This window comes from Anas platyrhynchos, chromosome 6 (genome assembly GCF_047663525.1).
Source record: "Anas platyrhynchos isolate ZD024472 breed Pekin duck chromosome 6, IASCAAS_PekinDuck_T2T, whole genome shotgun sequence".
Classification (NCBI taxonomy): domain Eukaryota; kingdom Metazoa; phylum Chordata; class Aves; order Anseriformes; family Anatidae; genus Anas; species Anas platyrhynchos.
In genome coordinates this window covers 4797901-4825785 of record NC_092592.1, presented here as the reverse complement: position 1 = coordinate 4825785, position 27885 = coordinate 4797901, and the positions used below count along the sequence as shown (strand labels likewise).

Below are 27885 nucleotides of genomic sequence, written 5' to 3'. Positions count from 1 at the left end.
AGCTGCTGAATAAAAGGGGGTGTCAGCAACAGAACATGGGAAAATAGCTGGGTCTAGGGGTCTGAACCTAAAGTTTGCTTTCCGTGGTTGACTCATCTCCCTTGGGTACTGATAATATCACAGAATGGGTTGTGTTGGAATAGACCATAAAGATCATCTAATTCCAACCCCTGCCATGGGCAGGGCCCCCTGCCCCCAGCCCAGGCTGCCCCCAGCCCCATCCAGCCTGGCCTTGGGCACTGCCAGGGATGGGGCACCCACAGCTCCTCGGGGCAGCCTGGGACAGGGCCTCACTGCCCTCAGAGGGAAGAATTTCTTTCTCCTATCTCATCTATCCCTCTTCTAGTTTAAAGCCATACCACCTTGTCCTATCCCAACACCTTCAATTTTAAAAACATAAAACATTTTGTAAATTAACTTGCATTCCTCTTAGATGCCCTGGCTCAGAAAGGCAGTATCTTTATCTGTAAAGAGATTTGCTCAAGGACACATTCTGGGGTTATTCTGAATCCGAAATCTTTTTGTAATATTTTTGTAGCATCAGAGCAATAAACCAACAGCACAAAAGCCTCACACATTCCCAGTGATCAAAATACTTTCAACTCCCTTAGGTAGAGGGATCTCTCAAAAAATGCCAAGTCATTTACATCTCTCTCAGAGTCTACAGATCCTACCTAGAAAAGCCACAGGATGCAAAATTTAAGATTTGAACATATAATGTGATGCATATTGATCAACTCTTTGGCTTGCGTGGGCTCCCCTGAAACCCATGCCGATTACACATATTCCCATTTTCATTACAATAAAAGAGTGGGCTCAGTAGCTTTTTGAAGCAAATAGTTACAATAATCCCTGTTAAATGCCAGCCTGTTTGTTTAAATTACATCTGTTGGTATTCTTTCCCAGGCAGTTTTTTGAAGGCAGAAACTACAAGTTGCCATTTAGAAACTTCAGATTGGACTTGCTGAAGAATTTCAGAAAAACTTAATTCGGAGAGTTGTACAGTTCTGCAATAGATTAGCTGGTAACTGACTCTCTCTCCATCCTTGGGGATTTTCAAGATCAGGCTCAAAAAGGCAATGACGAATTAGATCCAGCACTTGCAACAGCTCCACCTGAAGCAGGCGGCCAGATCAGAGACCTTCCTTTCAGCCAAATTTCGTATGTTTGCTTGGTTGGTTTGGTTGTTTGTTTAGTTGGTTGTTTTTACTCTGTCTCTAGGTACCAGTTCCTTTATGTGACTTCTTCCTTTCCACAGTAAATTCATCTAATTAAGAGCCAAGTAATACAATGGTTACTCTCTGGATTAAAATGAACTTTCATTTTGGCACTAAGAACTTTCAAAAATCATGGTGCAAACTCCAAGTTACCTGAACATCAGGAACCAGATACCTTTTTATGCCAGCCCCCCGGTTTTCCTTAAGGCTTTTATGTTCAGACAAATCTTGAAGACAGTACTAAGAGAATTTTAGACGAGGACTTGCAAGATAGGAAAGAATATCACAGCTAGAGTCATCTTTACTTTAAAAGTACTACATTAACCTATGGTAATATAAGATATTGGAAATACCCAGCTTCAAAACAAAGTAATATTGAGTTTCAAATCCATTCCATTTCTTTTTGAAAAGTCCTAGCCATTACCAGAGGAAATTTCAAAATGTCCAAGGGTCAAGATATTAAAATCACAGTGAAGCCTTCGCCAGCAGATAAAGCATATTACTCCCAGTGACCCGCAGGTGATGGAACAAAGATCTATTCCACAGCTTTTGCATAAAAGCTTGTGCATACTTGTGCAAAATCTTTCTTGGCTATTTATGGACTGATGCACAGACTATACTCCTTTTAACCTCCAAATGCATCCATCAAGTTTTGCCTTGCTTAATTACTGTTTTTTCAGTGCAGAGAGAAGATGCTCTTGACCACTTCTGCAATCAAGTGTGTAGAGGAGGTGGCTCTAGGAGCTGTATGTCTTCAGTCTGTCAGCTGCTTGGCAAAGAATTCTTTATGTTTATTTATTTCTTGACTTAATTTCAGTTGTTTTTTAACCTGTGTCACATGTGACCCTATCTAGTCAAGTGTGGAAGATGAAAATTATTTTGAAAATTACTATGGAGGACCAAAAGAAGCTCATCTCCATACCTGACAAAACTATTCATATCGCAGTGTGTTGAAAAAGTCATTCAGGCACTGCAGAAGAAATATTCAAGAGTTAAAAATATGGGTATCCTCACAGCAGTGCGTTTTGCTGAATTTTATGTAGATTATTATTGGGCTCTTGCTAATGGTACTGATTCTTCACTCAGAGTTGACATGGGCCGGTGACAACACCGAAGTTACCTAAGAGAATAGATAACTTAATTTGGAAGAAATACTAATCCTCATCATCCCCATTTCTGTATTTAACACTTAGCCCCTCTTGCCAAGTTTGCATCCTTATCAGTGGCTTATGGTCTCTGTTTGAAAGCAAAAAAAAAAAAGTCAGACTTAACGTTATCGCACAGTTCCAGACAAATTCTTTGTGAAGTTCCCAAACCTCTTTTACCTTAAATTACACTATAGAATGGGAAAATAAAATAGCACCTAGGACAAATGATGATTAACCTCTTTTAATAGTCATTATCATCTTTATAATATCATGGCAAAAAATATTTGAAAGTGTTCCAACTTCTTCCCAGTTCTATAATTGAAAACATTTTTTCCACTTAATTGTAACATGATTGAGGAAATAATGAAATTTAGCAAGTGCCTTAAAGATAGGCATTTTATAGCTTTAGACTTAAGAAATCAAGAATTAGATTTGAAAAAGCCCAGAGGCTGAGGAAAAAAAAATAAAAAGAATTTTATAGTAATATAAAAATTATATGAATTTAAATCTTTGCCAGCCCCTTTAGCTGCCACAGGGAATTGCTTCATTGGGGAAGTTCTGCCATATAAAGGTTTAACATTTGCTTCAGCCTGAACAAACCTAGACAAAAAAAATGAAACAAATGTTGACCACAGCCTCAGCACCTCATTGATGTGGAGGAGAGTCGAGGTGAGGGCAGAATACTGGGGACAGCCGCATCCCCACCCAGCCAGTAGAGCTGAACAGCAGGAAGCTCTTGTCTACCTCCCTAGCTCTCTACGACACTTCAAGGACCAGTTTTATTCCACTCTTCTCTTTCACTGTTTTTTGTAGCAATTTTGTATAGGAACAGGAATCATGAAGGTGTCTTGAAGAGACCAGGTGAGAATTTTTGCATTCGCAACAGCAAAAGAGTAGTGCAGAGCTGTGGTGGGAGGTTGGACAGCAAGCAAGGAGAATTGCATCTTTTCCATTTTCTTTTAGAAAAGAGAAAAGCAGTGAGATACTGGGCAGAGAAGGGAGACGCAAGCTTGACAAACGACTGTCAAGGAATGAAAAGACAGCTGTAGGACTGGTGTTTACTTAGAGAGATGGCAGAACAGGGAAGGCAATCATAATGAAGGAAACCAGCCTGGCTGCAGGATTTGTGCCAGCGTAGTTTGGAAGCACAAGAGCAAATGGATTTGCAGATAAAGACCTTGTGCTTAGAGGGCAGATAGAGAAAGGAGTCTTGGAGCCTGAAGAGCATCAGCTGCTGCGGGGCTGAGGGGCCAGGGCTGTGGGTAGGAAAGGAGAAGTCCTGGTGATCACAAATTGAGGTGGACAAGCTCACAACCAGCCAGAAGACTACTAACAGAGCTGATCCGATAATGACGCTTTAACAGGGCAAACAACTCAGTACTGGAAAGGGCAACATGGTCCAGTCTGTCATGTGAAGATCCAGAAACAAAGGGCTAATCTCAATGCTGAGGCTGGGCTCCTTTTTCACCTTTATTGACTGGGCAGCCTGACACATTGAAGAAACCTAAGGCTTCCATAGCCTCTGAAGTTCTCTCTTTAGAAACAAAACCAGGTCTACTTTATTTGAACAGATTATTTGTTTCCACTTGTTAAAGTATTTGGCATAGCACAGAAGAATTATTCCTGAGAGAAGCATTAACATTTCTAAAATATGTGTACAGGTTGAAGGTCCAGAGAAGTGCACATTATCCCCTTGAACTTCCTTTACTGTCATCAAATATTTCCTTAAAAGTCATTAACTAAGAACACAATTCCTAAAATCTTACTTCAATCAAAACAACATAACCGGCATGTCAAAAGGTATGCGTAAGCTGAAGATAGGTCGGAATTTTAACTTCTTTTGTACCTCAACTACTTTGAATATCACAAAAAAGCAATTGCTTTGCCACTCTCAATTTTCAGGAGTTATATCATTTTCCTTCTTCACACTTCATCGGAGCATGCATTAAGGCAGCCTTCAGTGCATAGGCTATTTTTCCCCATCTGGGTAGATACCCCTGGGGAACAACAACAAAAAAAAGGTAAGATAAAAAATATCGTTTATCAGGCCACTATGGAGTGCCACAATAATAAAACATCCTTTAAGTCCTGTTTGCGAGGCTTTGCAGCATCCTAGCTATGAAGTTTAGAGGAGAGCTTGGCAGCACAGCTCCCATTCCAGCCATGGGGCCAGACCAGTTCATGCACTGTCCCACGCAAGTGGCACACTTACAGTTCATTCCTGGGTTAAATTCAACTTTAAAATGGAAACCCCAAACCCTAGGTGAAGTTTCTAAGGGTCATTGGTTCATCCTATTAAAATATTAGTAGGTCATTGATGACCTACAATAAGGAACATTTCTAAATAATGCTGCAGATAACCTGAATCTTTTGTGTTAAGTAGCCAGATACCTTAGGCAGATATTTACACCATCGTTGTATATAAATAATAAACTCCTAATAGGAAAAACATTTCTAAAAACCCTCTTTCTACCATTTATTACGAAAGCCAAACAAGGTAACACGAGCTTTGCACATGAAGTCCCAATGCTGTAATAGGAGCACCATAGCATCTTTCAAAAGCTATGCTCAGATTTCACGTTTGCCTAAAATAAAACCTGACTTTGTTCAGGGCTAACACAATCTGTTTATTTTTAAATGTTAAGGATGATATCTGCAGTTGGTGTCCATGATCCCACTAGCTATACTGGTTCCAGCTTCCCTTGTGGAGCCTGGCACTGAACCGGGACAAGCCAAAACCAATGTATTTGCTTTAATGTGATGAATACTTCAAAGCTTAACTGTATAACTCACAGTAATGGCCAAGGACACTTGCTTCATGTTCAGAGGCCACAACTGAAAACAGAGCTGGTAGAGCTCAATTTTGCATCACCAACGTGAACAGTCCCACTGCAGTCTTGAAATGGGGAAAAGATCTATTCCAATCAGTGCTAGTGACAGGAATTAATTTCAAAGCAGTGATCTGGTAGACAGATAGCTGTAGGGAAATAGAAATATATATGGTCTAAGAACAGCATACAGTCTACAAAACTCCTTGTACATACGGAAGGAGAAAAGCAAACCTTAAGAAACCAGGTCCAGCAGTCTTGCAGTCATCACCCAACCTCAACATGCATCAGCTCTGACAATAAAGCTATTTTCAGAGATGGTGGCCACCACAACTCACCTCCTGGCCCCTTTGGTGAGATTTCAAAACTGCCAGCCCAGTACCATTTCCTGTGATGGGCTCACGCCTGCATTAGGAATTAATTTGAAATCACTGGTTTACGGGACACACTTCCCATCGCTAGTACAGCCAGCACTTGTGGGCTGTCTCCAGTGGTTAGACCCACTCAGACTCAAAAGCTCTCCTCTCCATAACACAGCTGTGAAAAGCTAAAAGCCAGCTTTTAACTGAAAAAGGTGGATGTAATGAACAGAGGCTCATCCCCATGTTGCTACCAAGCTCATATTACATGTTCAGCGATTCTTTGCCAATGCAGATATGCTTTTCAGGGTGACGTACCGTGAGCTACAAAGGTAATTAGCCTACTCAGAAATCATTAAATGCAGAAATGATTCTTTCTTCAGTTTATTAGCTAGATGGGTCCACATGGTCTGAATGTTTTTTCTGCCACAGGACACAATACCTACGTAATTCCACACTGGGTTTTCCACAGCTGTGTTCAGCTGTTTACCCGCCACCCTTCCCTACAATGAGCCACGCTAGGCACGCTCTTCAACAGCACATATCTCCAGCACATAAAACTGTAAATGCCTAACGCAGTCTGGGCAAAGGAGATGGTTCTTTCAAAGACAAGCTACAAATGAAAAAGGATTTCTTATTGCATGGCTTGATAAATATATTTGTGTATTACAGCAGAGTGAATAAGCCTTCAGAATATATTTCAGCCTTCAGCAAATATTTATATTTCAGCCTTCAGCAAATATTTCAGCCCACTGAAATATTTGCTCTGGTCCCCATTTCTTGGGAAGATTTGGTTTGTGTTTGTGCTTTCCAAGTTAGCCAGCTCTCCTGCTTGCTTGTAGTCGCTTCCCGTGCCATAGGCATCTGTGTCTGCCTAACGCCTTTGCAGCCTGGGTCCCTTTGGGGATGCATTAGTGGTACCACCGGCTGGCAGGCAGTTGCTGAAAAATAAACAGCTTCAGCAGCCTGAGGAATAATAGCAGGGCCATGGGTGGGGATGCAGAAGGATATAAATACAGCTAAACAGCAGGAGGAAACAGCTTTGTTTGCTTCATTAAGTTTTACATGAGAAGTGCCAGGGCAAGCTCAGGTCTGGACAGCGATTAAATTCCCCTGCTCCCAGGGCAAACGGGAGATCATCCCTGCTGGAGGGCATGTGGCCCCAAACCTTGCTCTGTGCTCTCATCCAAGAAAAGGAAGCAAAGGGACTGGGTTGTGACAAGTCCAATTATTTGCAGAAATGCTCAGGCAACTGCTCATGGGATGAGCTGTAACTTTGTGTGAGGGCATCCGATTCTCTTGTCTAGACTTCAGCAATACAACTGTCACATCTTTGGGGAACAAACGATGCTATATCTCTATAGCTCCGCCGGAGAGAGGTTTTAGCTCATCACCTCAGACAAAACAAAGAAACAAACTCAAAAAAATCCACAATTACATACTCCAGGCTCAAGCAGATTCTTAAACTGCATGCCATGAAAGAGAGCATTGCTCTTTTGATGTCTTATTATCAATTTCAATGAGCAGTACTTGAAAAGGGTGATCTTAAAATGGTCTTTTAATATAGTAGAGTTCCTAACAAAATAGAATTAAATAGGCATTCATGCAGACAAATAGCCAGCTCCAGTCTCATAAATATTTCATCCTTAATTTTGAGCGTGTCCATGGCAGTTAACTACGTTACTTAACGGTTGGACGGACGTAACATGAAATCTGGAGAATAGATGTTCACCACTAGGCTTCCTACTGCTAGTACTTACATGAAGCCACTCACAGACTTTTTATTTTTATTTGTTTATTTATTTTTAATCCCAAAGGAAATAAAGCTGACCTCCATTAGGCTGCTGAAAGTGGGGGGACCCTGTCTGGCCCAGCTGTCTGCATGTCATTGATGGACAGCAGCTCCGGAGGGGACAGACCACAGACGAGGTCTGGCACAGGATTAATCCCTCCTTGGAAGGGCCACTGCATCCCTGTAAATTATAGGAACATCTACTGACTATTGACCCCTAAGCAAAATGTTGGTGGCATGTGCAGCACTTTGAAAACATCTATAAATTGAAATGGACACAGATTATTTCACGATGTTGCAGGGCTATGCAATCCATCTAACTTACCTTAAGTGCTAATCTAGTTTTAGTGTTGCTACATTTCATTTCTCTTCTTAACTCACAGCCAAGTGTTTTGCTGTTAGAAAACTCAAGGTCATTTGGATTCCTACTTCGTTGTATGTAGGAGATAACCTGTAGCCAGTATCCGATGCTGAAAAATGTCAGGGCTGTGATCCTGACCTGACAGAGAGTTCAGAAAGGGAACTGGTTGTTCGAGGATGACACATGAACTACAGAAAAGTCATTTTAAAAATAGCAAGTCTGTAATGGCATAGATTCGCTTTCCCCACAATGCTGAGTAACCTGGGTAACATAAATTACACTGAAAAGTGATTGTTGTTCATAATCTCAAATATGCAAATAAGATCAAGAAAATAATTATATGCACTACATACAAACTTGCACCAACTTGCTCTTACATGCGTGGGGGCTTAAAATTACTGTACTATATATGTATAGTATAGTATATTTAGCCATATTTACTACATGTCTAAATCAGGATCATGTTAGAATCACCAATTTAAATGGCCAGTATTTGAATTATTTGACATTCAGAATGAAAGTCATGAAAATACATTACTCTACAGTTTAATATGCCACAACAAGGAACGTGCATCACAAGGCCTAAATATTAAATATCACATATCCTGATGATGCCTTATAATGATCACAAAATGACTAGACACGGCATCCCAATATCAGGCTACTATGCATCCTTGCAGAAAGACACCCAATTTTGTATGCATGACAATTTTATAAATGACAGTTATTTTAAAAGGAGTTACAAGCCTGACACAAAAGGCCAAATCTGTCCCCATTACAAAGAGAATAGAAGAACCACATCACATTGTGCTGTACCTGAGCTTGGCCATAAATTAAGCCCCTTTCACTGGAAAGCAGCCATCACAGGAGGAGAGAGAAACAGGCATTGTTTTGTGAATGCCATTGGGCCCGCTGATGCTCAAAGATGTACGTTTAAATATGTGCGTGGCTGCTTAAATGATTCAGGAGCTGGACAAAGCCAAAATATGCAGCAGGAAAGCTTTGCTCTTTTTTTTCCCTGTGGTTACATATTGTGGTAAAGCTGCCCTGAGGGCTGGCTAACGTGAATTAACTCGTCTGCACCACTGGCAGGTGCACAGAGCAGCCGACAGGCTGAGAGTTCATGCACAGCTCACCCTGCAGTTACTCAGACTTGTGCTTCTGCATCCCCAGCAGGGATGTATCTATTTTAAGGGACCTGGGAAAGAATTATAAAGCTGTGCTGCATTGTTCAGTTTGACTTAGTGCTTATAAACCTGAACAGAGCTAGCAGGAGTAATTTGATGGAAATATTTTCCCAACAAAATGTGATTTCCTCTGGATGTCTTCTACAGGTATTTTTAATTCCCTCCCTATTAACACGTTTGTTTGCAATTATGGATTTTTTTCCCCCAACTAGAAACATCTGTCATAAACTAGCATTTCAGCATTTTGACAAATGCATGACCGTTTTGAAATTTTAGGATAAAATGTTCTGACTTCAAATACCAACACTGTTTAAAAACAATAATAAAAAAAAATACTACAATTTGTTGTGGGACAGAAATTAGTGCTTTTTCTGTCTTTTGCACAGGTATTGATTGCAAAAAAACACACTAGTGTCATTGGCGAAGGGAAGCTTGGAGGACTGTCAGCACTAGAAGAAGCCTTCTGTCCCAGCTTCTGTCCTTCCAGGCTACTTTGCATTCTCTAAGCAAGAAAAGTAAATTGCAGTCTCAGGTTCACACTCTTTTAATAAGCAAGACTCACCAGATCTGATCCCTGCAATCATTTCTATCACTAACTGGTATCACTCTTCAAGAGGATACACCCCCAAACTGTGCTGTTTTAGAACTTGAATAAGAACATGTATTTTATATACGAATGGTGCTCTAGCAGCTTAGATACCTAACAAAAAGCAACAACACAATACCTCTGTGGTATTTCCTGTGCATTACCTATTTCAGCAACAGGGTTTTTTTCTCATACTCTGAAATAATGTTCAGTTATAGAGGCATCAGAAGAAAATTCAGAGACAAGCACTGCAATAAGTGTAAGCAAATACATTCATAACAATAAAACCCTCGTAATTCTGCTTTCCTCCATCTGGCAAAATCTTGCTGCCCAATGTTATATATATTTTAAACTCAGCGGGAAGAAGAGTGTATTTGCTGTGTATGACTGTATTCTCAAAGGAAAACAAATACACGGTTTCAGTTCCCAGGATATGATTCAGTTGTAAAAAAGCCAGAACTATAAATAATCGGTGCTCTTATAAACTAACGACTGTTATCTTTAAGCCTCAGAACAACCTGATTATTAACTTGATTTGAGTCATGACTCTGGCTCTGAGTATGACTTCCCTTGTAGAAACTGAAGTAACTTTATTTATATATTTTATGTTAAAAGAAGAGTAGTAAAACAGGCATTTTGAATTTATTGCCAATTATCTCCTAATGGCTATTTTTTCCAGAAGAATATTCCTGTTTGATAGACTAAATAAAAAGTCAGGTATTTGTTTTCTTTCTCTCAGACAATGCAAAAAAAAAACAAACCATAGATTTTAGGTACAGGCCTTCTGTTGATACGATTGTCTTTATTCCTTCAGTTACGGAAGTATTTTCATGATTATGTATTTTATGTAAACAGGTTTCTACAATGCAAAGTAGCTATTCAAAACGCAGCACAAGGCAGGCAATTGATAAGGCACAAAAGACTCCAATTCTGGTGCTCACTGATCTTGCTTAAGTATATAATCATTTGTTTTTCCTTCTTAATGCACTGTTTATTGTCATTCAACTGAAACGGTTTTTGTTCAGCATTATTACAAAATAAAGCTGCATCTGATTTCCAAGTCAATTGCCCTGAAATTCTAGAAATGTGAAAGCAAGATATTTGACAATAGAAAATCAAGCAGCTGAAACCCCCTGATTCATAATCTCATCGCTTAAATCCAACCCTACTCAAGCTTTTTAAGTGATCATCTAAGCGCAGACATTGAAAAAGCCAGCACAGGTATGATTTTTAGCTAATTACTTTGCTTTTTCTGCTTGAGTGTGGACGTATGAGCACAAGGAGTGGTCTGCTGAACATCTCTAGCTGCCATGTTCAGCTTTATCAAATACCACACAACCAGGAAGGAGATGTTTGAAATCTGGACAACACGTAGCTATGTACTTCAAAACTTCTTCTCTGGTACAGCTAGGAGAAGACATAGCCAGACCATCATTGCTCTCGAGACAGTTTTGTTTGGGAAAAGTATTTGGCATAGGAAGTCAGGTAAGAGACACATTTAGATAACATGAAAGAAGTCATCTTAAAACCGAAGAGTACAAAATGGGGTACCAAAAATTGTATCTACTACTCTCCTTCTTCTAACTCACATGAATTAGATGATTTTGTAATTCCTCTCCTTGCTGTATTGCTTTGGTCCTAAAGAAAGCCTTTGTCTATGCAAGCCTGGGAGAGTAACTCTTGGACACCTAGCTACTGGCAGCAAATCTAAAAAGCTGCACAGCTTCCAGGCAGAAACGGGAAAGGCCACCATTACCTGCTTGACTAAGGAGTTAGCAGCCTTCTGTATCACTAGAACATGAATTAGTAAGAAGAAACAAACAAAAACCACAAACAAAACCCCCACAAATTATTGACTGAATAGGTGTTTGTAAAAATGCAGAACAATACTGCAGATACCTCTAGTTCCAAAGACCTTAATTATAAAAATTGTACTTCTTGTTAAAGTGGGAGCGAGGTCCAGAGATCTTAGTAACTTACTTAAGATGCTAGAAAATGTAAATATAGTACAGAAAAACTATTTGTCTTAATACTAAATGACAGACTGTTGAGCTCTCTGCAAATCAAGAAGCCAACTGCACATCTAAGAACTGGGAGGCATCTCGTGAGAGGACCAGATGGCCTGTTCAAAAAAGAGCCCCCCTGCAAATGGCATTTCTTCTCATCTTGTATACTCAAACTGTGGATCTAGTTGCCACAGAAGGCCGTGGATTTTAAAAATACTTGCATGAGTTTGAAAGTAAATTGAAAATCCATCAAGGACTATAGATTAAAGCTACCAGCTCTGGTTCAGAACATTCTTGCAGGTTTTGGCTACTCTTACAGATAGGGCTAAATGGACCTTTGGTTTCACCCTGGTGTAATCAACACTATATTCCTATTTAAGACAGCAAAAGTCAGTAATATTAATTCATTGCTGTTTGAAAAGCATAATGCAGCCTTCACCTCTGTAGTCACAACACACCGCTCACAGGCAGGGTGTTGTTAAAGCCGATACATCTTGTCCCTGTTTCCCTTTACCCCTTCTCTTCTCAATATGCTACTTGTCAAAGACAATGTGGATTTAAAAGGAGCACACTTATTTTTTCCAGGTGACAAAGCAAGGTTACGTTTTTGTAGCCGCGAGTTCAAGCCTGTGTAACGACGACTGGCGCAAACCTGCCTGCTCCTTTTAAAGGCTTTGGATGAATCCCTTAATTGGGAGCCTTGTCCCCGCCGGACCTTCCCCAAGCATTACGAGCTCCTGGCAACCAGCTGAAGCAACTGGCGGCACACTCCTGTGCAAGCCAACATAATACTGGCTGGCATTTTATGACGAATACAAAGTGTGAAGCATCTGTATCTAGAGAAAGCAGAGAGACTACATCAGCAACCAATACTTGCTTGCAATAAAGTAATTAAACAGATTGCAGAGACTCTGATGAAGATTTCATAATTTACTTTGCAACAGCAGTTATCTTTTTGGGTATCAATCAATGAAATAACCTTATCTGTGCCAGAGCAATTCCCTGTCTGAGGACCTTGGAAGCAGGACACCCGAACACAAGCAGCCAGCCTGGAAATGGCACGGCGACATTTTAATAGCGCTTAATTAACGTCGTGGTGTGCACTTAGGAGATCAATCAGACCACCCAGCCACCTCTTCAGACTTGAGCGGAGGCCAGATGCCTGCAGGATGAACGTGAGCCCCGCAGGGAAGCATATGGTGATGTTTTTGAGGTGTGCCTTTGCCTCCTCGCTTCCAGCTGTCTGGGCTTTCAAGCTGTTGCCCTCCAAAGCCTCCAGTGGGGTTTCATTTCAGGACTTGGCCAGCAGCTTTCTGAATCCTTTAAAAGCTTCTTGCATTCCCTGGGCTGCAAGGTGATGGGTTAAACTGCTTGGTGCCATACTGCCTGAAACAGGACTCCCCTCTGATTGTTTTCAAGCCATTATCTGAGTGCTTTATTCAACACCCCCAATTTCCTCTGTCATCAAAACCCATCAGTCATCGCTCCCCTCTATCTGCTCCCAGGCCTCCCATGACATTATGGGCACGGATCTATCTTATTAGGGGAAGACGACAGGAAATAAGGCCATAATGGCTGAAATACGTTTTAAGATTGCCTAACGCTTGTAATGAATGTAAAAAGCAGCTGATGTAATGGATGAAATAACTTCCTGCTGGTCCTCAGAGACTCTACGTCGGATCCACAATCAGTGCACTATGCATACAGCATTGCAAGGGCTGGACGTGAGAGGGGCTGTGAAATGCTTGGGATTAAAAGAAAGTCTCATTATTTATCAATAAAGGTGATAAACTGTGCTTCCCAACTTGCTACTTCTGATAAGTTCACGAAGTTTCAGTTCTGCTGCCCTACAACACACACAGCCTCCTTTTATGCAAGCAGCCACCTCTGGGAGCTTATAGCCGTCATATGGAGAGTGGTAAAGAAAACTGATTTAGCTGTAAACACTAAAAACCAAGAGCTCAGAAAGCAGGACAGAATAGAGCTGGTACATAGCACATCAAATGCTTCAGGAAAAAAACAAAAGGATTGCTATTTCCCCTTGGAGAAACAGAAATTAAAATGTTGTCCTCTAACACCAACCTACAATGAGACTTCTCTTTGCCACCTACAAACTTGTGCGGTCACCGAGGAATGCCACAGACATTTCTGGTGTCCATTCCCTGCTCCTTTTCTGAGAAAATTCAAGGCCATGAGGCCATGAGGTCAGCAGATGGCAAGATTTTAGGAGAAGCAAACGTGAGCAACGTGTCCAACCAAGATGAAACATGACTCTTGTGTTCCACTGGGAAGTTCAGTCAAGGACGTTGAAACGGTTTTTCTAAACACAACTGGTCAGGCACAGCGAGGGCTGAGAGCAATGACAGGGCATTTAGTAAATTAGAACTTGTTAGATATGTCCCAACAGGTGATTTGTAATACGGAGAAGTTTGTGCATGTCAAATGAAGGGGTAAAATAGGAAACATTTGACAGCAAAGGATTATGAAATATACTATTTTACTGTAAGAGTGAGGATCGGTTTTTGAACAGGAGCATCCATTTTACCATAAATAAATAAATACATAAAAATTATAATATGTAAAAAAAAATAAAACTAAAAATAATAATTTTAAAAAAAGATATAAAAGACACTCCAGCCTATACTTTTCAGGCAAAGACTGGCTCTGTCTCTTTGAAGAAATTGAGCAAGGAATGCCCACTGGAGGGAATCATTGACAAGCAATCAAGTACTGGGGTTGTGTAAATTGCAGCTGCTAATTCTGACCATATGCTACTTTTAAATATCACTGTGCACAGTGCCTGCATCAGCAAAGGAGCAAGGCTCACGTGTGAGCAGTGGCTCAGCCCCCAGCCTCGGTGCCTGCCCAGACACAGGTGGGGTCCATCCTTCTGCCACAGAAAGCTCAGGATTTAGGACCTCACCTAGCCTTGGTGCACAAACATGCACAGAAGGTCACAGGTAGGTTGAAGAGGTGCTCTGTCTGTACCTGCACTCAGTCTGCTGCTGCCATGAAGGCACAAGGATGATGAGTACTGCTTTCCCTTCTGAGATGGGAACCAGCTGGGAGGGAATGGATGTTGTCTTTAGGATATGGATCCCCTTTTTCCTCATAGCAACAACTTTGCACTAACCACAGTTTGTGAGGAGCAGCAGGCAAATCAGCCTTGCAAGTTAAGGACGGCAAAAAATTACCAGGCTCTACTCAGGACCTTGCCTTGCCTGTAGTTACTTACACACGCCACAATTTTGTGCAAGTCCCCGGAGTTATTTCCTGATGGGCTCTGGCCATAGAAGATTGCCAAGGTTGCTGTGAATTGCATGGGGCACTGAGTGCGTGGGGTCTTTCAATACAGAAAAGAGTATTTGAAGTAGACAGCATACAAATCTGTTTTACCCTTCAAATTAGCTATTTTCTAACTGCTGAGAATCAGTCTTATTCCCTTATCACTTGAACCAAGTAAATAAATCCTTGTAGTCCTTTAAAAGCTATTAATGAGAAACAGTGGAAAAGTATTTCTGGAAAAACAGAAAAGAAAGAGGTAAGAAGATAGAAAGTGAAGAAAGAAAGAAGCAGGATGGCAAGGCAGTCACTTAAACAGGCTTCCAGGCTTTGGCATTTAAGTTGTTGATTAAAACCAAATTATTGTGTTCTTATCTGGAAAAGGATTAGAGCAAAGGTCAGCTGAGCAGTAGCAATGGTATAATTACACAGGAAAAACTTAGCGTTAGTGCAGGGAGAAGACCGGGAATATTCATGGAACCCCAGCACCCCTTACAGTTTATACAGATTTAATAAAAAATGATTTATTTGCAGGCTTACTTGTAAACCCGGTCACAGCAACAGAAAACAACAATATTTTCAAAAAATAAATGAATCAGTTGCACTGCCAATACTCTAATGCCCTACTAATGTCTCATTCTCTTCTTAGCTGTAAGCTACTAGACCTTTCAACAAGTTTTTGGGATTCTATTTAGTTCCTATATTAAGTTAGGGAAAAGTAAAGGCTCTTTAAAGACTCATTAATATCTACTTCTTTGTCTGCTTCTTAATAACTACTTCTTTGGGTGGTGAGCAATTGCATTGTGCATCACTTGTTTGTACGTATTATTACAGAATCACAGAATCACAGAATCACAGAATCTCTAGGTTGGAAGAGACCTCAAGATCATCGAGTCCAACCTCTGACCTAACACTAACAGTCCCCACTAAACCATATCCCTAAGTTCTACATCTAAACGTCTTTTGAAGACTTCCAGGGATGGTGACTCAACCACCTCCCTGGGCAGCCTGTTCCAATGTCTAACAACCCTTTCAGTAAAGAAATTCTTCCTAACATCTAACCTAAAACTCCCCTGGCGCAACTTTAGCCCATTCCCCCTCGTCCTGTCACCAGGCACATGGGAGAACAGGCCAACCCCCATCTCGCTAGAGCCTCCTTTAATATACTTATACAGAGTGATAAGGTCACCCCTGAGCCTCCTTTTCTCTAGGCTGAACAAGCCCAGCTCCTTCAGCCGCTCCTCATAGGACTTGCTCTCCAGGCCCCTCACCAGCTTCGTCGCCCTTCTCTGGACCCGCTCAAGCACCTCGATGTCCTTCTTGTAGCGAGGGGCCCAGAACTGAACACAGTACTCGAGGTGCGGCCTCACCAGAGCCGAGTACAGGGGGACGATCACCTCCCTAGCCCTGCTGGTCACAGTGTTTCTGATACAAGCCAGGACGCCGTTGGCCTTCTTGGCCACCTGAGCACACTGCTGGCTCATATTCAGCCGACTATCCACCATCACTCCCAGGTCCTTCTCTGCCTGGCAGCTCTCCAGCCATTCCTCTCCCAGCCTGTAGCTCTTCTTGGGGTTATTGCGCCCCAGGTGCAGGACCCGGCACTTGGCCTTGTTAAACTTCATACAGTTGACCTCAGCCCATCGGTGCAGCCTATCCAGATCCTCCTGCAGAGCCTTCCTACCCTCAAGCAGATCGACACACGCACCTAGCTTGGTGTCATCTGCAAACTTACTGAGGGTGCACTCAATGCCCTCATCCAGATCATTGATGAAGATGTTAAAGAGGACCGGCCCCAGTACCGAGCCCTGGGGGACGCCACTAGTGACTGGCCTCCAACTGGACTTGGCTCCATTTACCACAACTCTCTGGGCCCGGCTATCCAGCCAGTTTCTAACCCAACGAAGCGTGCGCCAGTCCAAGCCAAGAGCAGCCAGTTTCTTGAGGAGAATGCTGTGGGAAACGGTGTCAAAAGCCTTGCTGAAGTCAAGGTAGACCACATCCACAGCCTTTCCCTCGTCCACCCAGCGCGTCACTTTGTTGTAGAAGGAGATCAGGTTCGTCAAGCAGGATCTGCCTTCCATAAACCCATGCTGACTGGGCCTGATCGCCTGCTTGCCCTTCAAGTGCCGCATGATGACTCCCAAGAGGATCTGCTCCATGAGCTTCCCTGGTACTGAGGTCAAACTGACCGGCCTGTAGTTCCCCGGGTCTGCCCTCCGGCCCTTCTTGTAGATGGGCGTCACGTTTGCTAGCCGCCAGTCAGCTGGGACCTCCCCCGATAGCCAGGACTGCTGATAAATGATGGATAGGGGCTTGGCCAGCTCCTCTGCCAGTTCTCTCAGTACTCTTGGGTGGATCCCATCCGGCCCCATCGACTTGTGCACATCCAAGTGCCGTAGCAGGTCACCAACCAGTTCTTCGTGGATGGTGAGGGCCACATCCTGCTCCCCGTCCCCTTCCACCAGTTCTGGGTACTGGGTATCCAGAGAGCAACCGGTTTTACCACTAAAGACTGAGGCAAAGAAGGCATTGAGCACCTCCGCCTTTTCCTCATCTCTTGTAACTAAGTTTCCCCCCGCATCCAGTAAAGGATGGAGATTCTCCTTAGTCCTCCTTTTTGTGTTGATGTATTTATAAAAGCGTTTTTTGTTATCTTTAACGGCAGTAGCCAGCTTGAGCTCCAGATGAGCTTTGGCCTTCCTAATTTTGTCCCTGCACAGCCTCGCTACATCCTTATAGTCCTCCCTAGTGGCCTGCCCAATTTTCCAAAGATTATAAACCCTCTTTTTCCTCCTAAGCTCAAGCCACAATTCTCTGTTGAGCCAGGCTGGTCGTCTTCCCCGCTGGCTCATCTTTGGGCACATGGGGATAGACCGCTCCTGTGCCATTAGGATTTGCCTCTTGAATAGCACCCAGCCTTCCTGAACCCCTCTGCCCTTCAGAACCGCCTCCCATGGGACTCCACCAACCAGTGTCCTGAGCAGCCTAAAGTCAGCCCTCCGAAAGTCCAATACAGTGGTTTTACTGGTTCCCTTCCTGGCCCCGCCAAGAATAGAGAACTCCACCATTTCGTGGTCACTCTGCCCAAGACTGTTCCCGACAATCACATCCTCCACCAGTCCTTCTCTGTTTGTGAAGAGAAGGTCTAGCAGGGCACCACCCCTGGTAGGTTCACTAATCAGCTGCGTCAGGAAGCTATCTTCCACTTTCTCCAGAAACCTCCTAGACTGCTTCCTCTGGGCTGTGTTGTGCTTCCAGGATATGTCAGGGAAGTTGAAGTCCCCCACGAGTACAAGCGCCGACGATTTCGCAACTTCTGTCAGCTGCCTGTAGAACTCCTCATCCGTCTCCTCATCCTGGTTCGGCGGTCTATAGCAGACCCCGACCAGGACACTAGCCTTGTTGTCCCTGCCGATCCTAACCCAAAGGGACTCGATCTTGTCATTCCTAGCCTCGAGTTCTACAACATCGAAAGACTCTCTAATATAGAGAGCCACACCGCCACCCCTTCCAAAAGAATATATATATATAGTACTATTAGTAGTAGTACTATACAATAGTACTATACAATAGTACTATACAATAGTACTATACAATACATTACATATACAATACATTAGTACTATACAATAGTACTAATAGTACTATACAATAGTACTATTAGTAGTAGTACTATTATCATCATTGTATTATTATTATTGTTATTTTTATTTCCTGTCTTATTAAACTGTCTTTATCTCAACTCATGGACTTCACTTTCCATTTCTCTCCCCCGTCCCAGAGAGGGAGGGGGGAGGGTGACCGAACGGCTGCGTGGTGTTTAGCTGCCGGCCGGGTTAAACCATGATAAAATTTAACCAGTGCAAGCTGCTGTGACAGATTTTAATGGGAAATATGGTATAAAGTTTTGGGGTGGTCAGCAAGGAAATTTTCTTTTTGCACTACTATACACACAGATCATATATTGTTTTACATATCATGTGAATTGCCAGCACACAAAACATACCATAGAGATTTTGGGGACAGTGGTTTCTAACAGTAGGACTGTAACTAAACAGGAGCCTTCAAGAGCTGGAGACACAAATGGGAAACAGCACAAATTCTCTTGAAAGGAAGATGTGCTGTTATGTCCTGAGAGACTGGTATTTCTGTACTCATTTTCCAATCATCATCAAGGTAACAAAAAATTTCTATATCCATTACAGTGAAGGAGCTCAAACGTCACTACAATTTGTCACCATGGCAGAGCACCTTGTCCATGACCTGCAGACCAGCATTCCTTCTTCACCCTGTGCACCACCAGTATTAAAATAATAAAATTTAAAATATTAAAATAATAAAAATCTACACTTTATTCTTTACAAACAAGGAAGAAGAGAAGACACCCTTTGGCTGGGGCTGTCTCAGCTGGGAACTTTTTCACCAGGTCTCATTCACAACCTCCAGTGGCTGCCGGAGGCAGGAAGACTTCCCTAATTCTCACCGCTTTCCAATCTGGAAAGATTGGAAAACTTCACATAATTAAAACCAGTTGCCAAGGCACTCTCATCTCTTCCAACAGGCTGTCACCCTGCCACACAGGTGCTTGTGGTCAAGTGGTTCACTTTGGCTTAACTGAAGTCGCAAAAACCTCTCTACAAGGCACATTCAAGGGGCTTTATAAATCCACATGATTGAAGATGATAAATTCTACGTGAAAAACAAATCATTTCATTACTTTCAAAGATACCTCACAAGGACAAATGAGCAAACTAAGCTGCTTTCAAAATTCTGCTTGGTTTTAATAAACCTCTTTTGCCCCACAAGCATCTGTCTCAGCCACATTGAGCTAGCTACCTATTGTGGTAACCACATTAATAACAAACCTTTCAAAGACAACAGTCTAGCAATACAGCAGAAAAGTAATGAAAGAAGCTGCCATTTTCATCTCAGAATTTGAAAAACATCTCTGATAGAAGTGTTTAATATATTTGTGCAAGTTTAAAATCTAAGCATGACCTCTGTCCTCCCAGTACTTTTTTCAGTACTACGTAATTCCAGCCTTTTTATTAATGTCAATGTAAGTACATGTTTATATATATGGTGAGCCCCATGTCATCTTCAACCAGGCACACTCACCCAAATTCTTCTGTTCTTGCCACCAGAGACTTCAGGTCACAGTCTTTCGAGGTTCCCTCCTACAAAAGCCAAAGCGCTCACCAGAAAACCCCCAGCTGTTGGACCTCAGAGTTGGATGTACTTGTCTCTAGCACTACTCAAAATGTTATGAACCAAAATGTTTGTATTTCTTTCAAAATCCCTCTTCTGTTCACCAAGGTGGGCTCCCACGCTGCCTCTCCAAAACATCAACCCTCTGTCACATGCCATCACCATTTTGTCCTTTGGTCTGCAGTTCCTCCTGGATACCCAAACCAGGTGAAACCCCCAGCAGCCCAAATCACAGCTCTATTCAAATATACTATATAATGTAATAGTACAGAAGCAATGGCTCAAACTGCTCCTTTTTCGGGTTGGCCAATGGGAAACCATTTCTGAAGGAGAAAGAGCCTTTTCATATGATCCTCCAGATTTGCTTTTCTTTCCTCTTTTCTTCTTCCATCATTCTCCCTACGACTGTCCCCTGCAGACTAACACATTTTCCATCGATGCAGCATGGCATGCTCTTGCTCAAGAATTCAGCTGTGACATTATCAAAGCAGCACAATTATTAGCCAGTTTTAGTAAAACTTACATTAGCCACAAAGTAGGATTGAGTTTTTCTCCATTGCCTATTTGAATGAATTCTGTTATTTCCCTGTTGATATAAATAATTATCGTAAATGGCACTATGTTTTTTTTTCCAATTAAGAAAACATCCCAAAAAGTAACTGATTGCAAGTACACATAAATGATGTGTTATTATACTGTAAATTATACATCTGCAATCTCAGATTCAATTAGCAATTAGCCAGGAAGGTAAGAGAGCAGTGTAATAGTTGGGAGCCATGAGTATTACTGTAAGATGATGGGGCGGATAATTTTGTGACTTGTTTTGTTCCTGCTGGTGTGGAATTGGATACTGTGGAGTAAAGTCTGCCATCTGGTGCAAGTGAGAAAAACAGAATAATGTATATTATCAGTGGATTTTTATGTCAGTATAAACATTTCTATCAGAGACTAGAAGATATTTGTTATCCATCCTCCTACAGTGCAACGATAAGCAGAATCAACACTGCAGCTATTACTTTATACTGGCCAGAAAGAAATGGCTTGAAGTTGTAACCATATCCTACACGTATGAAATCATAACACATGACCAAATAGCAAGTAATGAAGCTGTTACTGAACAGATCCCAGCAAAATTTTGAAAAATGAACCAAAGAACAAGTGAAGAAAATATACTTAAGTTTCTTGAGTTTATCCTGAACTCTCAATCTCAACTGTATTTTACACATGCAGCAGAAGGCTTACGTAGTTGCTGAACAGTGATGTCTACACAGTCCTGAAAGTTACTAATTTACAAGTAATTTATTGAATTGCTGGGTGTTCTACATCACAATGTTTCCATACCATTCATTTTAAATCGAGCTACAGAATTATTGAACTTACTAGCAAACTGGATGTACAGTACTTGAAATATGCTGTCTCCATATCAAAACATATAACAAAATCAAGTTTTCCTTCCAAATTGAGAATATAATATCAATTATTAAGTTTCAGTTTAGTTTCAGAAGATAAACTTATTATGTATTGAATATTTAAATACATGCAGACAAGTATTCCTTGCAAATTATCTAATTTCAGACTCTGCCAGTCAGCCAAAAAACTTAATTTGAAAAGCTGAGAAAGTCTCACAGTTATGTTGCTTGTTACTAGAAATATTCAGGGAGGCAAATTATGAAAATCCTTTTATTTGCCATATCTGGTCTTCAAAAGATGGTTTGTTTGGCACACTATTGCCTGTTCTCGCTACTGGATTGGCTGCCTCAAGATATTTGGTTCTTCTTTTAACATACCAGCACTGAGAGTCAAGTTTCCGTGAGACTCTTGACAAACAAAAATAAGTGTTTCTAGCTTATATATTTGTGGGTGAAATTTTAAAAATATAGTTCATCTCCACCTTAGCATTAACAAAGTAACCAAAATAAGGATGTTTATTTGATAAGCATATTATTTTAAAATTAATGTATAGATTTTCAGAGGCATGACAAGTTTTGTATGGGACAGGTATTCCTGGCTGCCAGAAGGAACAGAAAAATTGGGCATCAAACATTCTGGCTTCCCTTTGGAAGAAGAGAGATTTATGAGGGAGCAAACACACAATACATTCTCACAGCATCAATGAGAAGACCAATAGCTTACATGCAGAGCTAAGTACTCAGAGTGAGATGAAGTGTTTGTCCATTAAGATTAACGGGTACCACACATTCCTGCATAAAGCATGTTTTCCTATTCCCATTCTTATTCTTCCCTATAGAAGTAAAGTGTATTTTTATAATCTATTGAATCTGGATTTTTAGTTGCTATTCTTTTAGTTGTCCCCCAAGTCATCCCCAAAGGAGATTGCTTATATAAAAGAGGTCACTCTCATACAATTACCACCTCCACCAACATCATGTATACACAATAAGACAATTTAAAAACCAGCACTACTGCCCTGACTTCAGCTGTCTATCCCATACAGAAGACCATGATGATCTCCTTTTGCCATATCTGAGAAATGTGGCTGAGTTGCAAAACATCAAACATTTCAGATCTTCAAATATATGACAGTGCCATGATATAATATATATATATTATAATATCTATGACAGTGTCAAAGTATCTTCTTATGTCTACAAACAAGGGAAAATCTACATTTGGCCACTCCATTGCACAACAAGTTATATTTCCCCATTAAGGAACAGACACATTGCAACATGCAACACTAAGTGACAAAGCACAACTCCAAAAGTATAAAACCACTTCCAATGTAATTGTTGCCTATTTCTAAATTGTAAGAGCCCTCTGAGGATCACATAAGTCCTTGAAAAATTATCGCAGCATAAAAGCTACATCATAAGGAGCACTTACCCTTGAAGTGCTTTTTCTCCAAACCAATCTCCTTTCCCTAAAGTACGGAGAAAGACTGGATCTTCACTGGGGGAGTCTTCACGAGTAACATTCACCTGTTGAAAAGCCAAAACCCCCAGCATTTAGAAAACCTTTAATTAAGGAATACAGCCCATTTGTTCAGAAAGGGATTAGTCATCTCCCAGATCTCTCGAGAAGGGTTCCAGTTCATATTCAAACCATGTAAGTCACCAGTAGTGAACTTTTCCCTCAGCCATCAGCAACCAGTTCTCCATAAACTAATCTCAAGCCATCCAAGGAAATGAATTATATACAAATGAGTTATTTCCCACCAACAAGCCGACTACTCTTGGAAAAATACAATACTTGTGTTTTTCGAAGGCTCTAAACACGGAGTTGGCTGCACAAGCACAGTCGTTGCCCATATGGAGTCAACAGCTCAAACAGGTTCCAAATATTTCATGTGTATAAGACAGGCACAGGGCATAGGCTTCTGTTAGCTTTGTTCCACATGATTTCTTGCATTGCTAAGTTCACTTAAGGGAGCGCAAAAAAAGAAAATCTACCTTTAGTCATAATTTAAATGAAACAGTTTGGATCATTATAGGCTGAAGGATGGCTCCTTTCATTTTCATCATGTCCTGAATTTGTTGAGGAGGTAATTCTAGCCGGAGCAAAAATAAACTATTTTCATCCCAGTATAAAGAAAAAAATAAAACCAAGATGGTATTTTGATTTTTTCAGTAAAAGAGAAAAGCAATTACTGCTGATGGAATGGAGACTTTTACATGAAATGTAAAACAATAGGAGGTATAACCTAGTGTAAGCCCAAGTTTAAGATGGAAACACTGCAACAACAGGTAGATGACTACACATCTCCGAGTGATGATGTCCCATCTCTGGGATCCTTTTTATTTTCTGAAAAGATTTCAGAAGAAAAATAGTAATTGATCATCTGAACACACTTCTACTTTGTATTACCTTTGTAAGTGGCTCTGGTTCCCCAAGCCAGTATGGAATATAAATCCCAACAGCTGCATGACAAAGCCCTGGAACACGCTGCTGGGGGCTGAGGACAGCATGACATAGTCTGCTCATTATCAAGACCTTACAAAAGGTGAGTACTATTGATGTAATAGCCCTCTATGAGAAATATTTTCTGCTTTTCAGCTAGCCCTTATCAGAGGCAACTCATACTTACGGCATGCAAAAGCGGGTGAAATACTGCCCCTGCAATCAGAGAATGGTGGGGACCATCTCTCCTAACATTAACCATCTATCAATCTGGTTGTCCAGGCTCCATCCATCGCCAGTGGAAAGTGACAGGAATTTCCAAAGCCAGAGCTGTCCAAAATTTAAGTGGAATGAACAACCCTCTGGAGGGCTTACAAGGGAAAATCCCTTGTCTCTTTGCAGCATTTCAGGCTGTTTGCTATAATCAGAGCTTTTGCACATGCAAATTCACAAAGCCCAAATTTAGGACAACAGACACTTCCTTTCTGATTTAGAGACATTTCAGTTTAATTTTACCATTAAGTTTACAGTTCTGCCCTGCACTTTCTCTGGTTTCTTGTACGGATGGTAAAACAGTGGGTTTGAGTCATTAGTGAGCACTGTGTCTCCAACACACTATGTTAAACATCTGCACTGACTCATCAAGCATCAGATGAGGGCAGGAAAAGTGTAACAGACAAGCCAGGAAGGTTTATAGCTGACGAAAAACAAACTTGGACAAACAAAGGGAACTTTAACACATATTTAAGCTCTTTCTCCATGACCTTCACTGATCCTCAGAAATGAACGCTAAGGGACTACGGGAGTAATTTCGACACAGCTCAGAGCGATGACACATCTGAACAGCCCAGCACCAGTGAAGAACCTGCATGTTATGGTATTAAATTGGTGCCACACCATTGTTTTTAAGGGGAAAATGGTGCACAATGGCACAGCATGACACACGCAGTGTCTTGGTAAAGGGAGGACACTGAATGGGCACAGAGCAGCAGCAAGTCGCGACCAAAAGGGATCAAACTGTCCCCGTCTGATGTGTTAGTCAACAGATTTCTGCTCACAGGTTGTTTTGAACAGGTTTTGATTTCTATTCACCTGGAATTGAGGAAGTACGCTAACAAATAGCACTGAATTGTAAGGCCACGTTCACCATTTTTGCAGCTGCTGCTGCATTCACTGTCCCAATTCTGCAAGGAGCTGTCTGTTGACCACAGGCAGTCTCAGATATAGGAACGTATATGGGGTAAATTGGTAGCCACATGCCCCCAAACAATTAAGTGACTAAAATCCAACTAAGAGGAGCTGGATTGAGTAGCATATGAAATTAGGAGGGAGAAAAAGGGGAAAAGGGTTTTGCCACTAAGAGAACTATCAAAGCACAGAGTGAAAGAAAAAAAAAATCTTTTGAAGCATTTCTGAGAAAAGTGCTGAGCTCAGAAATTTAAAAATCTCGCTTCTCTTGACTGTCACTGCAGAAGCTCTGACAAAAGGCAGGAAAGAATTTTTAAAAGTAGATTTCACTGCTAATACACAATGCTGCTGACTGCAGAAAGTACACGTGAGGTTCTACGTACATGAGCTGGAAGCAGAATTTCTTCTGTTTTACTAAGCCACCTGGGTAAGGTTTCAGGATGGGGCATGCGACATTATGTGCCCCTGCTTCAAAAAGTGCCAAAAAGCATACACTGAAATGTTTATTCCCTATCTCATTGCTATTTATTCCATGTTTCACTGCTAAGGCTCTATTTCTGCTAGCCTGGGACATACCCTTAGAGTGGGGTAGTTCTGATATCACTGTGTAGCTATGTCCCAACACAGGCATTAAAATTAAACACCCTCCCACTCCATCCTTCATCAGTCACAGATATCTCATCTCTTCTGCAACTCAGTGAGGTTGCAAGAGAAAACTGGGCAGAATTTAATCGTCCTGGTGAAAATTCCTGTCAAGCCACCAAGATCCAGCTGAGGATCTGGGAATCCCGTTGGCTTGAGGAGCGGATGAACCACGCAGGTCAACAACTGTTTGTCCAGTGGCTGCCAACAGCAGAGATTTGGTTTCTACAACCATGGGACTCTGAGGATTGAGGAGTGCTAGGAAGGTATGGAGCCACAAGACCGTGTGGGTCAAAAGCACCCTCACCAACAGGCTGGTCAACGTGGCAAGTGGGCTTTTAAAACTTGGTGAAGAAGGGAGGTGCATCCTCCCATGAAAATGGTCTGAATAGAAAGGATTTGAAGTGTACGCCATGGTTGTCCGTGTTCTGGAAAAAGATGAAATCCTACTTCTCAATGGAGCAAATCAAAAGAGCACAGGGGAATACCATCAAATTCCTACCTCTACTGTCAATGATTGGCTTCATTTCAGAAACCTGTCCATGATTATCTTCTTCATCTGAAAAAGACACCTTTTTCTTCTCATAAAGACTGCCTCCCAGCAATAGAGAGTGGAAGATGATGGTGAAAATCTACTTTGAGTATCCGAGAGCTGACAGCTCAGGATTCAACCCAGCTGTGTACAACACCCACATTCCTCCTGTGCAGATGCCATGTTTGGTTTTTTTTGCTAACTTTAATTATGCACGGACTACATTATTTGCCTTGGTGCAAATATCAAATCCATGAACCGGGAGGCTTGGGTTGGCTTAATTTCAAGCATATTTAACTATTTGTGTTTACTTTTCATGGATCACATCTGATCTGCAGTGGGAAACCACCATGTATTCCCTTGAATGTCAATATCCTGCTACATGGAAAGAAGCCAAATGTTTCTCAAGTGTAATAATATTAGGGGCTAAAACAAACCAAAAAAGAAAAAAAAAAAGTCAAGTGGATCAAAAAAAAAAAAAAAAAAAAGGATTTTACAGGAAAAGAGGTCAAAAAGCATATTTTCCCCTGTGAGCAGTAAAGCAGAAACTTAGACCATTTTTCTTCCCCAAAGAGAAATCTGAGACTTCTCTGAGTTCCTATTATTTAATTTGGAAAAGCTACAAAGTGATAGTCATGGGAATGAAGTCTGGAAGTCAGCCTTGTAAGAGGGATACTTGGTAAAGACTAGTGTAGTATTGCAGAGTACCCTATAAGAAAATTTGGCTACAAGAATGCTGGGGTAGAGAAACATGCAGGGACTCAGAGTAGGTGTCTGCAATTAAATAAAAAAGCAAAAATAAAAAGAAAGCTCTGACCCAGCTTAGGAAACTGTGATTTAGTAAGAAGGAAAAAGCAGGGAGATGCATGCAGCATGCAGGAACACTTTGGGATGGCACAGGACTACCCAATGCAGATAACCCATCGAAGAAGAAAAGGACAGAGCTTGTTTGGTCATGTACCAAGAGACTTAACTGTCTTCAAGCCCCAAAATGTTCACTGTGAGCACATGTGTAAAACAGCATAAGATCTATTTTTTTTATTTTTTTTCCCTTCAGGCCACTCTTCCCTACTGATACAATGCCAAGAAGTTTAATTAAATGTCAAGTGTTGCAACATTTGTGCCCTGGGGAGGGGAGAGAGAAAGCACTGGCTGGCACTGAATTTCAAGTGCATGTCATCACCATCGCCACCTTCACATTTCCTTAGAAGAGTGTCAACTTACCTTTCCTTTGCTGATTATAAAGAAAGTGTCCCCTCGAGCACCTTGTCGGATAATATACTCTCCGCTTTCATAGTGCGTCTGCAAAAAAAAAATAAATATATGACCAAACATAATCAGATAATGTTATTCAGTTGATAATTTGGCAGTTTTGCAAGATAGTGCTTAGGGAAACATAACCCTGGTCCAATTTTATCCAAGTCTGACACTGTTTGTGATTTAAGAATTGTCCTATGTCGAGAAATATAATAATTAAAAAGAAACCATTTCTGGCTTGCCTATTTTTCTTATTACTGTGCTAGTGCCAGCTTTTGCCCAGATGAATTATCCTCACAGCCTAAATCCACTTATTCTAAGTAAACCTGACACAGGCATTTTTGACAGAGAATACAGTACACTAACTGAACTGCAATAATGTATTTGTTGTAAATATAGTTCTCTACCTAAACCACCCGAAAGCCTGATAT

The 27885-nt window shown here is 41.3% G+C and overlaps 1 protein-coding gene across 6 annotated transcripts in view; it reads right to left on the bottom strand.

Annotated features, from left to right (window-relative positions):
- PRKG1 (protein kinase cGMP-dependent 1) overlaps positions 1-27885 on the bottom strand; it is a 450310-nt gene that overhangs the window by 108986 nt on the left and 313439 nt on the right. For all 6 annotated transcript variants that reach the window (XM_038180896.2, XM_038180894.2, XM_038180893.2 and 3 more), the window contains 2 exons: positions 27422-27499; positions 22822-22916 (listed from right to left, as the gene is read on the bottom strand). In XM_038180896.2, coding sequence (XP_038036824.1) covers positions 22822-22916; positions 27422-27499 — 173 coding nt within the window. The remainder of the gene's footprint in view (positions 1-22821; positions 22917-27421; positions 27500-27885) is intronic.